General features: G+C 39.3%; 1 protein-coding gene across 1 annotated transcript in view; it reads left to right on the plus strand.

The window, feature by feature from the left end:
• Positions 1–15930, plus strand: part of SEMA5A (semaphorin 5A) — a 281365-nt gene that overhangs the window by 146209 nt on the left and 119226 nt on the right. The window contains exons 6-7 of the mRNA XM_054381978.1: positions 1113–1211; positions 2351–2564. Of these exons, the coding sequence (XP_054237953.1) occupies positions 1113–1211; positions 2351–2564 (313 nt within the window). The remainder of the gene's footprint in view (positions 1–1112; positions 1212–2350; positions 2565–15930) is intronic.

The following is a 15930-nucleotide window of genomic DNA, read 5'->3' on the forward strand; positions in this document are numbered from 1 at the left end:
TACTTTGTGCCTCTTCAATTTATTCAGGATTACATTTCTTGTCTTCCAGGACAAAAAGCCTATTTTCAAGACAAATGAGCAATACATTTTATATAGATGTAGGCCACATAAGGAGACTTCTGCACCATTACCATTACATGGATTTACTTACATGATTCCACTTAATATGTGTTAGAATTGTATAACTATTTTCACAAGGTTGTTTTCTGGTTGGTTGGTTTGGGTTGGGTTTTTTTATGCTTTACATGAGACCGTCTTGTGAAGGACTGCTAACCAGCATTCAAATGAAAGGTTATAGGAAACTATTTTTTCCAAGCATATTATTGAGCTTTGTCTGTTTTATTAGATAGGGACACTGAATTGTAGAGGAGCAGTGTCTAAATCTTTCCTACATACAGTTTTGGGAGGTTTGTATTATTGCAAAAAAAGGCTTTCTGCCTGAATGCATAGTAGAAATTGCTGTTGGTTTATAGCTTCTGAAGTGAGAGAAATGAACATCATAAAGCATTCACACATCATAATGGGGTAAAAAACAGGTAAAATTATTTTTTCAGGGGTGAACATCTATGTCTTGAGGTAATGAAATTTCTGGAGAAACTTCAAATTAACAAAAACATGGATGCTTCTAATAAAACGTTATGAAACTAGTAGTGACAAATCTGCATTTGAATATCTCAAGAATTTCATTTGTACTGATTTCAATATATTTGTGTTACTGACAACCTGTTCCTTTTCCTGTTTTACTCCCAAATTCCTTCTTGACCTGATCTGTCTTCGGAAACAGCATCCCATCTGTTGAAATGTATTGTATTATTTAAGTCAGCGTCTATCATTTCAGAGCCTAGCTATACCTTTGCAATATACACTTAGAAGAAATCCTCAGTACTGAAAAAGTTTATTGTTATTCTACTAAGGACTTGCCACCAAGACTGACGGATGCGTGTGTTGTAGTCAGGAAATCTGTGTATATCAAAATTGCTAACACATCAGCTGTGCTCAAGGCTTGCTCCCCTAAATTTTTTTGTGTGGACACATAGCCATGGAAAGGAAATCGTAATTAGTATTCCCTATCCTTTGAAACATCACTGAATATGGTCTTTTCTATATGGCAGGAGGAATGCCAGAACTACATTCGAGTGCTTCTTGTTGGAGGCAACCATCTCTTCACCTGTGGAACCAACGCGTTCACTCCTATCTGCACCAATCGGACGGTATGAGTTAAACATTTCATCCCGCCAGCTCTAGTCTGTTCTGAGACAGAAGACTAAAAGGCAGAGCATTCTGTGATTGAGCACAGGTTACTTGCATATTGGTGGGTGTGCTGGTATGTAAAAGTCTGATTTGGCTAATGGCAGGCCAAAGAGGAGAGTTAAGTGATGATCTCTTTTTTGCAGTCTTTTCTTCAGCTGTGGGAGAGAACACAGCTATGAGCCACATGCCAATTTTCATGAACCTTAGGTGTTTCTAAGACTTCTGCCTCTCAATAAAATTTGGTTGGTATGAAGTGGTTTAGTTATAAAATGTAGTTGGGTAGTTGCATACTGTGTATGAGAAGATAAGGAGTATCTTTATTAGTGATTTCTGACTGGTTTAAAAATAATCTGTCATTCTGGTTCTGAAACAAAAAAAAGACAATGTAATTGTAATTCATATGTATCAGAGTGTCCATTAAACATCAAGAGTAGTCATAAAAATCAAAATGTCACTGTTTGGACTAAGCTGGCTGTTTATTCAAGAGGAGAGAGCCATTTAAATATGAAGAATATCTGTATCACCAAAAACTCCATAGCATATTTATTGTATTTAAAACTATTATACCTGTATTTTTGAATAACATATTAACGTCATACTGTGGTTTATGGCTGAAAGTAGTAGAGCTACTAAATCAGCAAGATACTTTGGCTAAACTGGAAAGCTTCTTATTTAATCTTATTTTTCATGTGAGATTCTTTCCAGGAACACACCAAGAAAACAAATAGACTATTTTTTTAATTGCCTGACCATTTTCTATGGTGAATACCTTAGCTGATTCTAGAAATCAAATCTGGTTTTATTTTTCATAGTAACAATCTGTGTAGAGTTAATTAAGTTTTGAGTCACTGCTAACATAAAATATTTTGGGCATGGTGAATAATGATTAATTTGTGAAGCAAGATCAGATAATATTTTTACATAAAATAACTTTTTAGATAAGATAGTTTCAGACTGATACAAAGGTCAGCTCATTACTGTTGCACAATACCAAAGCAGATAACCAGTGTTAATGATAGGATTTTGCTCAGATTGATGCGGCTTGGCTGAAATTATAATTTTCAGGTCATTTTAATCCCTTTTTCTCACTCTTTTGCAGTTAAGTAATTTGACAGAGATACATGATCAAATCAGTGGCATGGCTCGGTGTCCTTACAGCCCTCAGCACAACTCCACTGCTCTTCTCACTTCCAGTGGGGAATTGTATGCTGCTACAGCCATGGATTTTCCGGGAAGGGATCCTGCTATTTATCGCAGTCTGGGGGCTCTTCCTCCTCTCCGCACTGCCCAGTACAATTCCAAGTGGCTGAATGGTGAGTATTGATGAGACTCAGCTTTTTTTTTTTTTTTTTTTTTAAACCCATATTCTCTGCATTTCTGGTTTTAAAATGCAATTCTGAGAAATTGGATGTTTTTAGAGTATTGTTTTATCAATGTTAAAATTATCTTGCATAATATTTTTTTCTTAGTTTTACTAGTATAACTATCATGGTGTTTAATTAATAAGATTGCAGTTTGTAGATGCACACTTACATATTTAGGTCATGTTTACAGGCATAGAGATGAGCTGTACTGCATCTCTCCAGGTGCACTTACATGGCAAAGCCAAGTCAGCTCACCCTGAGTCTTCTTTTGTTGAAAATGGACTGAATTGTCCTGGCTTTTACAGCAGGTCCCAGCCTTAACAAGCATTAAAAAATTGTACTTTCAAAATTCTTAGGTGGCAGACTGATGTTTTTGATGCTTTTTATAGCCAAAGAACAGGCAATAGTCCGCAAAACATATCATAAAATCATGTTGTAGCAATTGCTCCTGTGTCATGCTGAGAATTGTTCCTCATGCTCTTGATGCTTATGAGGATTTCCAGCTGGGAGAAGATATAAACAGAAAGGTATTTCTGAGATGTAACAGGGCGAGTTGCCATTTTATGTGTTAAAGAAAAGAAGCAGGTTCTTCTAAAATTAAAATTATTTTTTAACATAAAATGTGAAATTGTGTTTATCATAATTTGCCCATGCTTATCCCAGTAGAAAAAAACATACCACATGTTTTCATAACTCATGATATGTGACACAACAGTCACTATTCCCACAGTGCATTTTGTGTTATGATGGGATTATTCTCATGTATGAAATTAGGTACAAATATAAACCCTTCTAGGTTCAGAACATCAGGTCAGCTGCAAGTGACAGGTTGGTATTTTTTAATATTTCACTTCTCATATAATCTAAATGCTAAATTATGTGTATTTGCTTGGTGTATTTTCCTTTTACAAAGCAGCTTCAGAGGTAGCTTGGAGAAATTTTAGAGTGTTAACGAATCAGAGTCAAACTGCATGGCAGATAACAGAATTATAGCAGTGCAAAAGAAATGAAACAGGGAAAATGAACTCATTGTATAGGATGTTAGAGATTGGAAGGGACTTCTGGAGATCTTTGAGTCCAAACCCCCTTCCAGAGCAGGACCTGGTGCGGGTCTTGATGTAGGTCTCACAGGAGGCTTCTCCTCTCCAGGTTAAGGTTCAGGTTCCTTGTGTCCACACAGCCATGTTATCAGAGCTTTCTGTTATGCAACACCTCAATGATTAAGAGTGAAAGGACTGAAAAGAGAAGATTGCCAACCCATGCTTATTAAAGGACATTCTCAGCACGCCTCATCTGCTCTACGTTAGTGGTTAGTCTTGTGACTGCCAAGGCTATTTCCAAAGAGGAAGGCCATACCTGTAGCTCAATGAAATGTTATGTCTTTCAGCCTTTGGTTTTCTTTGGTCTGTTCATTTGATGAAACATTTAACCTGTGTAAAACAAGTTACACCTCATACTTGCTTTTGCTGTGTATCTTGGGAAGCAGCAAGAGTTTATTGTGCTCCCTTGGCTGGCTTGCCTTAGATGGCTGCTGTGCATCTAGAGGTTGTCTTGCTCTTCAATTTTAGCACAGTCTTTTCCTGGAGGTTTTTCCTTAATTGTCTAAAGGCAAGAAGGGAACCTAAATTTTACCAACCACAGCTATGGTTCAGGTTAAATTGTCCAGAAGGGAGGCATGGTGAGGTTTGGAAAATCAGTCTTCAAATTAAGATAGGAAGAATTGCTTCACTGCAAGAGTGGTCAGGCACCGGAGGGAGGTGGTAGAGTCCCTCTCCCTGGAGGTGTTCAAGAAACATGTGGCCATGGCACTTGGGGACATGGTTTAATGGCCATGGTGGCATTGGATTGAAGGTTGGACTTGATGATCTTGGAGGTCTCTTCCAAGTGAAACCATTCTGTGATTCTGTGGTTCTGTCAAAGGGAAAAAAAATATTCACATTGAATTTTCAGTTTAACTGGACACGCTTTATGTCAAAGCACCATCAAATCCATATTCCTACAACTTAGAGAAAAAGATGTTGTGGACTACCACGTCAAAGGCCTTACAGAAGTCCAAACAGATAACATCCATGGCCCTTCCCTTGTCCACTGATGTAGTCATTCCGTTGTAAAAAGCCATTAGATTGGTCAGGCAGGACTTGCCCTTTGTAAAGCCTTGCTCTCCTTCGTGTGCCTTATCAGAGCTTCTAGGAAGATCTGTTCCACGATATTCCCAGGCACAGAGGTGAAAGGTCGGTAGTTCTGGGGATCCTCATTTCTACCCTTTTTAAAAGTAGGTACAATATTTCCCTTTTTCCAGTCACCAGGGACTTCACCTGACTGCCTGGACTGTTCAAATGTCATGGAGAATGACTTGGCAACTGCATCAGCCAATTCCCTCAGGACTCTGGGATGCATCTCATGAGGTCCTTGTGTGTGTTCAGATTCCTCAAGTGATCACAAACCTTGTCTTCACAAGGAGTGGAAGAACAAGATGAATTTTGTAATTAGAGCCAGTTCAAGCAAATACAATAAAAGGCTGGAAGTATCCCAGTTTCCTAAGTGAAATGGAGGAGGAATGTCTTCTTTGGTAGCTATGAGTTTGGGATTCATCTGCTTGAGTTGGGGATTCATCTGCTTTTATATCCGTTTGCCTGCTCATGTTTGACTGAGTGCCAAGAAACTGCATTAGTTTTTCAGCGCTTGGATGGAAGCAAAGATTTTGCTGCTTTCAGTGAGAAGTAACACAGATAATCCTGCAAGAAAAGTAAGATGCCAACTGGAATGGAAGCTTGCTAGTCAGTGTCTGTTCAGCAGCAGCATCTGGCAGTTACTGTAATTCAGCCCTTTAGGTGTACATGTGTATGTACATGTGTCTGTGAATGTTTCCAATACAAGCAAGTATTTCTTTTACATCAATGCATCCCTCAGAGGTGAAGCGTAATTTTTCCACTTGGATTTTCTACTCTGAAAATCACATTGGATCAATTCAAACCATCTCTAGGGGCAATGGCAATACTCTAAAGCATGGCTGATTTTCTTGCTCTGTGTGTTACTACTAGGCAATAACAACGTTGATGATTTTAATGGCTAGCATGCTTCTCAGTGCATTCAGTGTTTTCAGTGCTGTCAGTCAGGTCAAAGGCATGTGCCCCTATGCTTAGGCAGTCTGTTGTCAGTGTTCACTGAAACTTGCAGTGGAAGATCTTGACATGGGAAGCTCTAAATCTTCATCACAGAAGAAACCTTTTTCCTAATCTTAATTGTCAGACACAGCATGGGAGGTGAGAATGGAGATGATGTATTATGTGGCTAGGGTGAGATCTCATATTACCATGCTGCGATTTCAGCTTCTGGCATCACAGATATTACAGATAAAATAAATTTAAATTGATGGCCTGAGCCTTCCCATTCATTCTTGTTCAGCCTAAGTCCCATGCTTATTATCAGCCTTCTAGAGGGGGCTTGATAGGTCTGGAATCAACCCACATCAGCCAAACAGGTAAGTTAACAGCTATCTTCAGCATATGTTACTGAGCATCATTGTGATCAGTTACTTAACCTTTGTAGAGTGCAAAGAAGTCAGTGCACTTTCAGTCCTGTAATACAATATTCTTGATGCACTCACCACACAATTGTCTAGGGTGATGAAGAGCTGGGATAGCTTGGTTAAAAATCAAATTATTCAGAATATATGTAAATGTAAGCTACAAAAATATGCTATGTGAGTGTAACTGAAACGGAAGAGGAAAGTTCAATGTCTCTGTGGTATGTGAAGGTCAAAGATCTTGAGCAAGCACTGATGCAAAAATGTAGATGGGCAATAAAACACTGCCAACACAGAACTTCTGTTGTTGACTAGAACTAGTTATTGTGAAGGTGTCTTAGGGGCTCTCTAAATATGCTGTTTGTTTACCCACTAGAAAACCTGCAGACAATATTTGAGATTTGACTCACTTGAAGTCTGGCTGTTTTGACAGTTTTTAGCAGCAGACAGAACAGTTGGCCAAATACAGATTATCTGTATTTGTTACAGATATCTGCCCACATCCTGGAAGTTTTTATTATTTTGCAAAATTTCAGAGTGTAAATAGCCATGTTTTCTTTAGTGATGGAGGAAAGAATCATCTGGAGGCAGTTATTGAATTTGCTGTCTTTTATCATTGAGGATAGTAATCTATTTGTTTCTTGATTATTTCTTGATGGCCATTTCTATTTTATTTTTTTACCTCAGAATTTCCCTTCTCTTCTAAAAAAATGCTTTGTTTATGGAACCTATTTCTGTTTTCTGATGTTTTAATAAGCAACTTTAAACGGAGTTAGCAAAAATGCAATGAGCAGGTTTTTGACCACAGTTATCACTATGCAGGGATTACAGCCCTGGACTTCCACAGGAATCCCATGGGCTAAGGCTCTGGAGGGTAAAGGAGCCCAAGAAAGTTAGACAATTTTTAAATGCCACTTCCTCCAAGCCCAAGATAGGTGTGTTCCCTTGAGTGAAAAATGGGGTAGATGTGCTAGGAGACCTGCATGGATGAGCAAAGAAGTTTTGAAGGAAATGTCATGGAAGAAAGATACTTACAGTTCATGGAAGAAAGGACTTATCAAATGGGAGAACTATAGACTAGTTGCTAGGGCATGTAGGAAAGCAACAAGGAAGGCCAAAGCCCTCTTGGAACTAGAACTGGCAAAGGAAGTATAAGAGAACAAGTGTTTCTTCAAATATATCAGTAGGAAAAGGAAGAATAGGGAAAGTGTGTGCCCACTGCTGGATGAGGAGGCAGCCCTGAGAACTGAGGAGGCAGAGAAGGCAGAGGTGCTGAATGCCTTCTTTGCTTCAGTTTTTGCTCCTAAGAGTGAGCTCCCCTATGAATTCCAGACCCTGGATGAAGGAGAAGAAGCCTGGAGGAGGGAAGACTCTCTACTAGTCAATGAAGAATGGGTTAGGGGTCACTTACATAAATTGAATATTCACAAGTCCATGGGCCCTGATGAGATGCACTCAAGAGTGTTGAGACAGCTGCCTGATGTTGTCACTCTACCACTCTCCATCATTTTTGCAAAATCCTGGCTGGCAGGAGAGGTGCCTGAGGACTGGAAGAAAGTCAATGTCACTCCAGTCTTCAAAAAGGGCAAGAAAAAGGTTCCAGGAAACTACAGACCAGTGAGCCTCACCTCCACCCCTGGAAAAATGATGGAGCGGCTCATCCTGGAGGTCATCTCTAGGCACCTGGAAGAGAAGATGATCAGGAGTAGTCAGCATGGATTTACCAAGAGGAAATCATGCTTGACTGATCTAATAGCCTTCTATGATGCCCTAACTGAATGGGTAGATGTAGGGAGACCAGTGGATGTAGTCTACCTTGGCCTTGGTAAGGCTTTTGACACTGTCTTCCATAACATCCTTGTAAGCAAGCTCAGGAAGTGTGGGATAGAAGAACAGAGAGTGAGATGGATTATGAGCTGGTTACACAATAGAGTGCAAAGAGTGGTGGTCAATGGTGCCAAATCCAGCTGGGGAGCTGTAACTAGTGGAGTCCCCCAGGGATCAGTGCTGGGTCCAGTCCTGTTCAACATCTTTATCAATGACATTGATGAGGGGACAGACAGAGAGAGTGTCGGCTCAGCAAGTTTGATGATGATACAGAACTGGGAGGCTTGGCTGATACATGTGAAGGCTGTGAGACCATGCAGTGAGATCTGGATAGACTGGAGGGCTGGGAAAAGAGGAACCTAATGAGGTTCAACAAGGATAAGTGCAGAGTCCTGCATCTGGGAAGAAATAATACATTGCACCAGTACAGGTTAGGAGGCAAATCTGCTAGAGAACAGCCCCATGGAGAAGGACCTGGGAGTCCTGGTGGACGAGAAGTTATCCATGGGACAGCAATGTGCCCTTGTGGCTATGAGGGCCAATGGGATCCTGGGGTGCATTAAGAGGAGTGTGTCCAGCAGATCAAGGGAGGTTCTTCTCCCCCTCTACTATGCCCTGGTGGGATCTCACCTGGAATATTGCATCCAGTTTTGGGCTCCCAGTTCAAGAGGGACAGGGATCTACTCAAGAGAGTCCAACAGAGGGCTATGAGGATGAATAAGGGACTGGAGCATGTGCCTTATGAAGAGAGGCTGAGAGCCGTGGGGCTTTTAGTCTGGAGAAGAGAAGACTGAGAGGGGGTTTATAAATGTTTATAACTATCTGAGGATTGGGTGTCAAGAGGGAGGGGACAGACTTTTTTCAGTTGCACCCTGTGATAGGGCAAGGGGCAATGGATATAACTACACCACAGGAGATTCCACCTCAACATGAGGAGGAACTTCTTTGCTGTGAGGATTGCAGAGCACTGGAACAGGCTCCCCAGAGAGGTTGTGGAGTGTCCCTCTCTGGAGACATTTGAGACCCATCCTGATGCATTCCTGTGCAACCTATGGTAGATTCTATGATCCTGCTGTGGCAGGAGGGTTGGACTAGATGATCTCCAGAGGTCCCTTCCAACCCCTAACATCCTGTGATCCTATGATTAGCCAGAGAAGTTAACGATGGTGGCATACCACCAACAGCCCAGCTGATTGCAGGATATAGTAAATCTGAAAATGGGAAACAAATAACTCACCTTTCTGTCTCATGATGCCATGGTTTGGCCTTCTCTTTTCCCACACAGGGAAAAAAAGCAGTACTTGACGTCACTCAAATCAAGATATATAGATATATAGATATATAGATATATAGATATATATGCACAAAGAAAGGAAAGCTGAAAGGCTTCTTCCCTTTTATTTATCCTTTAAGGTGTATTGTTCTGCTACCCGCTTTCCTTTCTCTTTCTCTCTGAGTCTATGTTTAAGTATTTCTGTGTGTGAGAAAATATTTAAGGTAATACAGCACACACTGAGGATTATGTGTAAAGCAGACAGCTCTTCCATTGGTTACTTCTCCTGACCAAACAAATCAGCAAGACCTTGAGCTTCACCCAATTGCTCAGGTCAGTGAAGGGCAGTATTTTGCTAGAACATTTTAAAATTACTCTTGTAGTATTTAATTCAAAGATTAGTCTGCCGTAGTAGTCTGCTTTGGATGTTACTGAACTGTAGCAAATAAATAAAATCTTTCATTAAGAAAAAAGTGCAACTTGATTTGTTCATTGTATATTTCAGTCTCTGAAAGCTCTTAGTGTAACATAGAGTTGACTGTTAACAGTGTGATTTTAATTAGACTTTGCTTTAGAGTTGATTTGCAAAGTGCATCCTTGGCAGAACTTACCATTTGCTCTAGAGGACAGTGGTGAACAAAACAGATACATTTGTAGTCCACAAGTTGCAGTGGGTCCAGATCAGTGAGTGAAAGACTCCACTGCTTAGACTTAGAAACTTTTTCTATATTTCAACATTTACAAATGTAAGTAAAGGTATTTCTGCTTTTGATTCACCCCCTCAAATCAGTAAATCCTGTATCTCAGTGTGCAAGTTTGCATTAGTCTGTAATGCCCATTCAATTCATTAGCTGATAAGAACCAAATCACTCCACTCTATCCCTCAGGCAAACACTGGCACATTTGGTTTCTTAGTTTATCAGATGTCTTTGCTTACAATTGCTTGTATGTCTATTTTGAAACACATTTTAGCTGTTTTCTTTATCCTGAACATACAATGATAGATGATATTGGAACACATTAAATAAACAAAACCTTTGTTCTAAATGTCAAGCCACTTCTTCAGTAGGCAGACCATAGGTTATTAAAATGTAATCTTACATGTGATGTAGCCCCAAAATAGAAAAAAAAAAAAACAAACCAAAACCAACAGAACAACAAACCTGTAAAGATTAAAAGCCTTTCCAGACAAGAAGAATGTAGAAATCTTTTGATTCTGCTCTGCTGATAGATGTAACATTATCACTTTTTCATCTTGCTACCCTAAGCATTTGGTTGTTAGATAATACTTAAATTAGTTTTTCTGGGATCACTTTCTTAAAATTGTTTTAGTTAATAAAAGGTTATTAATCTAGAGCAGGTATTTTTACACAAGTAACAGTAAAATTCTTGCACAGGTGGTTTGGTTATCAAGGTTTAATACAGATCTGAATCTATTCCTATTATTGTTTGTTAGCAGACTTTTATTAGTAGCTCCTACTACTAGTAGAATATGTGGAGAGAAGTTATGACCTAAGAGCAAAAATTATTCTTTTCACTTTAATGATTAATGGAAATATCTATAATAATTCAGGGTTATCCTTGGGTTATTCTTTCCTTTTTCTGTTTTTTAATGAAAATACTTTTAATTACCTAGTGTAATCTTTTCTTATTATGCAATATTTTATGTAACCCAAACCTAGTGTGTATTTGAATGTGCAATTTGGTCTTTAGCTTTCAAATAAGAGACCTGACTGAAAATATGCAAAGCATATGCTACCACTTGTTGATAATTTGTTGAGTTCTTTTTGCCTGTATCCTAAAATGGGAGGGAAATGCCTGCTGATTTTGAAAACCTATCCTTAGGCTTCTTCCCTGGAGCTGCTACTAGAGATATAATTTCAGCAGCTGTTCTGTACTTCTATTTTCAAAACTGTACATCTTCTCCCAGGTGGCAATGACAGAGCAGGACAGCAGTAAGTTGATGTGAGATGGAGGTGCCTCTCCTGACTTCCTTTCTCCAGCGCCAGACTAAATTATTACACAGCACCTTCACAGCATTTCCTCACCCATCTAAAACAGAATCATAGAATCAGTTAGATTGGAAAAGGTCTTTAAGATCATGAAGTCTAACCATTAACCTAATGTTGCCAAGCCTACCACTAAACCTTGTTCCTAAACATCACATCAACACATCTTTTAAATTCCTCCAGGGGTGGTAACTCCACAATTTTCCTGGACATCTTGTGATTCTTTACAACCCTTTCAGTGAAATAATTTTTCCACATGTCCAATCTAAACCTCCCCTGGTGCAATTTGAGGCCATTTCTACTTGTTACCTGGGAGATTAACCCCCACCTCACTACAACCTCCGTTCAGGCAGTTGCAGAAGCAGCTTTGGACTGAACAACCACAGTTCCCTCAGCCACTCCTCGTAAAACTTGTTCTCTAGCAACTTCATCAGCTTTGTTGCTTCTGTTTGGACCCACTCAATGTCCTTACAATGAGGGGCCCAAAACTGAACACAGTACTGGAGGTGCTGCCTCACCAGTGCTGATTACACAGGGAGAATCTCTTCCCTAGTCCTATTGGCCACACTATTTCTGATATAAGCCAGGATGCTGTTGGACTTCTTGATCACCTGGGCACATTACTGGGTCGTGTAAAGCCAACAACATCCAAGGTCTTTTTCCATGAGGTAGCTTTCCAGCCACTCTGCCCCAAGCCTGTAGCTTTGCATAAAATAGTTGTGACCCAATTGCAAGTAGAGACAGGCAGCATTTCCCATGAAGGTAAAAATTTATTTCTGCTTACCTACCCTAGATAACATAGCAAGGTCCACCTTTCATTTATGAAAAGACTAGGAGGCTACTGAGAACAGAGACAACTCTTTTATATCTCATCTAGCCTGCTCCTCTCAAGTGCCAGTTGCAGAGGCTAAATGAGAAAGGAAGAAAGACACCGCTGCATGCAGATCTTCAGCACCCAGCTGTGGAGAGGTGTGACATGAGCATCAGCCTCATTAATGCTGCAGAAAACTATAATACACAGACAGAATGAAAAGAACATAGAACTAAATACACCTCAGCAAGGGGAAGGTAGAAAAAGGGATGAGTTTTGGGAAACATGAATACATGAAAAGCTGCATTCACAGAAGAAAGGAGGACAGAAATATTTGAGATAGAGATAAAATTTCAGTAACACATTTAAAGTGAAAGGTGTTGATTATGAAAGTGAACTCTAGTTTCCTTTCTGTTAAGGAAAAAAAAAAAAACCACAAAAACCAAACTGAGGCAAACCAACTAACCACCACCGCCACCAACAACAACAACAAAAAAAAAAAACAACCCACCAAAAACAAGCAACAAAAAAATAGGAAAAAAAAAAAGAAAGGAAAAGAAGACCAGGTCTGAAGGGAAAGTCCTCTGATTATTTTCCTCCCTGAAAAATTAAATCAAAGAAAAAAAAAAAGAAAAAAGATAATCTATGTGTTTGGTGAGAAATAGGTAGGTCACTGTAATTGGGTTTTTTTGTTGTTGTTGTTGTGTGTTTTTTTGTTTGCTTGGTTGGTTGGTTGTTTTTTTCCATGCTGGTTAGCATCATCTGCTTAAAGAAAGGTAGGGTTCCTTTGTTCCTCTGTGTGTGATGTCTGTGCTTGGAGTTTTAAGTAACAATCCAAACTTCTGCTTCTTTTCATAGCCCTATAGCCCAATCCTTTAGAGGTTCTGGGTGAATTAGGGTTATCCTCTATATTTTTGATTCCTATCTCTCCCCTAATATACTGCTATACAAAGCATCTATCTGGTGAGTATATGTGATGCAAAATCCACTGATCTCCAGATGGGACTCCCAAGGACTTGAGTAGGTATTAAATCAGAGTAAAGAATGTTTTTTGTCACTAAGGTTGTCACCGGAAAATTTTCATCAGAAAATGCAATAATAAATTGCAAAATATTTTGCCATGTGAGAACACTTTTTCTTGAAGATGAAGGAGATTTATTTGAAATAAACAAGAGGCAATAAACCAAGAAATTGTATAGTAGCATATCTGAAAACTGTTTTTCAGAAGAGAAATAATTGCATTTCCAAATTTATTAGAGTACATCAGTATAATGTAATGCCTAATGAGTGATTATACTGAAATGATTTGTAAAATCTATCAGCAGACTAAGAGAAAATTGGGGGGGCAAAAAGCCTGGCATATATGACTTCAGTGTATTTTACAGTCCTTGATTTTCCAGACCCATAAAATCTTCAATTGAGCAAAAGGAAAATAGTGTAAAAAGAAACCATGGAGAGCTGAAGTACTGCAGAAGAAATAGTAGTCAGAAAGGACTGGTAGCTAGCTATGCTATGACAGACTAGCATTTTAAGCATGTCCTACATAATTATGAAATACACAGGAAGAATAGCTACTAGTAAACAATGATTTCGACCAGTTTCATACCAAGACTTAACATTTTACAGTTCAGGTCATGAAGATGCGTATAACTGTGATGACTAATGCTGTAAGGAATTTTTACTCTATGGTTAAGATTTGTCCTTAACCATTTGTGAGCAGTGATGCCTTAGTAAGCCTGATACAAGATCTGTGCTGTATTTAAACAGCTGCAAAGGACTGCACTAAATGTATATACAGGGATGGCAAAAATCGAATAGGAAATGGACTTCATTAATTGTGGCATCAAGGTGAAGGAAAAAAAACCCATAGTGGCTCGTGTGAAGCGTAAATTCTTTCCATTATTTTAAGTTTCCATTTTGGAGAACATTTCTTGATGGAGGCTAAACCTCATTAAAAACAACCAACAACAGCAAAATCCCCCAAAGCAAACAAAAACCCCAAACTACAAATGTCAGAAGTATCTTCCTAGAATTTGATGCCATTAAGTACTTGGCTGAATACAAATATTTGGAAGAAAAGTATGAGGTCAATGATCAAGCTCCAGGCAGGTGTTGTTCAGAGTTAGAGCACTATGTAGCCTTTAAGAATTTTAATGTATTATACATGCATGTAGCTACGTATGTGCCTTATTTTATGTATATATTTAAGCTGATCTATGTCTGGATCTGACAAACTTATAATGTTATCTTTCTTTTCACATTTCTGGGGCTAATTTAACTTTCGACTGGGTCTCTGAATGCATTGCACTTGAGATACGAGTCACCAATTTTCACAGGGACAGTCAGTGTAAATCCCATGTCTTTCTTGCTTAGAGTAGGCTTTTCACTTTGTAACCCTTAAGGTTGATTGCTGTTGTCTCCAGAAAGGCAGACAGATCATTCCCTGTCATTCAGGTCACTCTGGAAACAGTAGCATCCACTAACTAGGTAAATTAAGTCATATCAATATACTTATGTGACTTTTATGTGGATGTAGAGTTTAGAAGAGTGAAGAGTGCAAGCTTTCTTGCTCTGCAACTCAGGAAGCATTCTTGCTGAAGGAATTCCAGGCCAGAACTGCCTCAGATACTCTCATAGAGTTCTCACAGGCTCTTGTTTCCATTGCTCTTCCCAAAGAAAGTATCTGCACAGTTCCTCTTGTCCTTTTACCCACTCAGACTACATCTAGACTACTAAGTAAGTCCAGGAAATAAGCGTCCACATGACAATCTTTGACTGTCATCTGTGTTGTTTACGGTGGGTTTGCTTCCCAGCCTTGTTTTAGACCACTCCAGCTACTTCCTTCACTGTGAAAACCTGCATGTAACTCAGAGAGAAGTTTGTTTTAAACGCCATTAGGAAGTTCAGGTGGGGCTGAACCATTCATCTCCTTCTGCCCTCCAAAGTGCCCCATCCCATTCTTGTTAAACTTTGCACTCCTGAATCCCTGGGTCTGCCCTTCTGCCTCTCAGGGTACGTAGAGCAGCCTTGCTTTGAAGTTACAGTAATGCTGTTCTCTGGGCTGTCTCTTCCTAGTAAGTGCCTTCTCCTTAAGAGCAGAGACTGTGTTCCTGGGAAAAAGTGGGTTTTTCTCCAACCTTTAGCACAACAATTAGATTATTTCAGATTAAAGCACTCTCATGGCTTCATATGGTTTGGTCATCTTTCTTGCAATAAGTTGGGAGAATCTGTGATGAAATATCCTTGCAGGACAGTCATGCTGCTTTATAAAGCAAACTATAGAGATTATCAGGCTTTGTGCTGGGTAAGCAAACTTCAGAAGCAGCACACCATAGCATGGTTGCTTAAAGGCAGCACTAACTAGCCATCTGGTGCTTTCAGTGCCAGGACTTGTGCATCTGTGTAGCACTGCTCTGTGTTGTACATCAGAGGTCTTTGTTGTGTCACATTGGCAAACTCATTTTCTTGCTTTCCTGGCTCCATTGGTTCCATTTAATTTGGGAAAGTCTAGTCTGCCTGATGCATCCATAAACTGAATACATAAAAACCTATAAATGTCGTATACAATACTTATGACATTATTACAGGTTGACATTCTCATGTTGTTCCATACGAGCTGTATCCTAGCACATGGCAGAATCTTTACACTTGTTGTAGTGATCTAATAATTCACAAATGAGATACATTTACCCTTCCAGAACTATATGCAAATTCAGCAGGAACCAAGAGATTCACTTCATTTACTGCATTAAAAACCTTTATGGTAATGTATCCATGTCAATAAATAGAGTTCACAGCACAATCTTTGGAAACATATGAACTAATTTCTCCTAGATGGGAATCTCTTTTTTTTCCTTTGGAGCTTTGAA

Source organism: Indicator indicator, chromosome 6, assembly GCF_027791375.1.
Source record: "Indicator indicator isolate 239-I01 chromosome 6, UM_Iind_1.1, whole genome shotgun sequence".
Lineage (NCBI taxonomy): Eukaryota > Metazoa > Chordata > Aves > Piciformes > Indicatoridae > Indicator > Indicator indicator.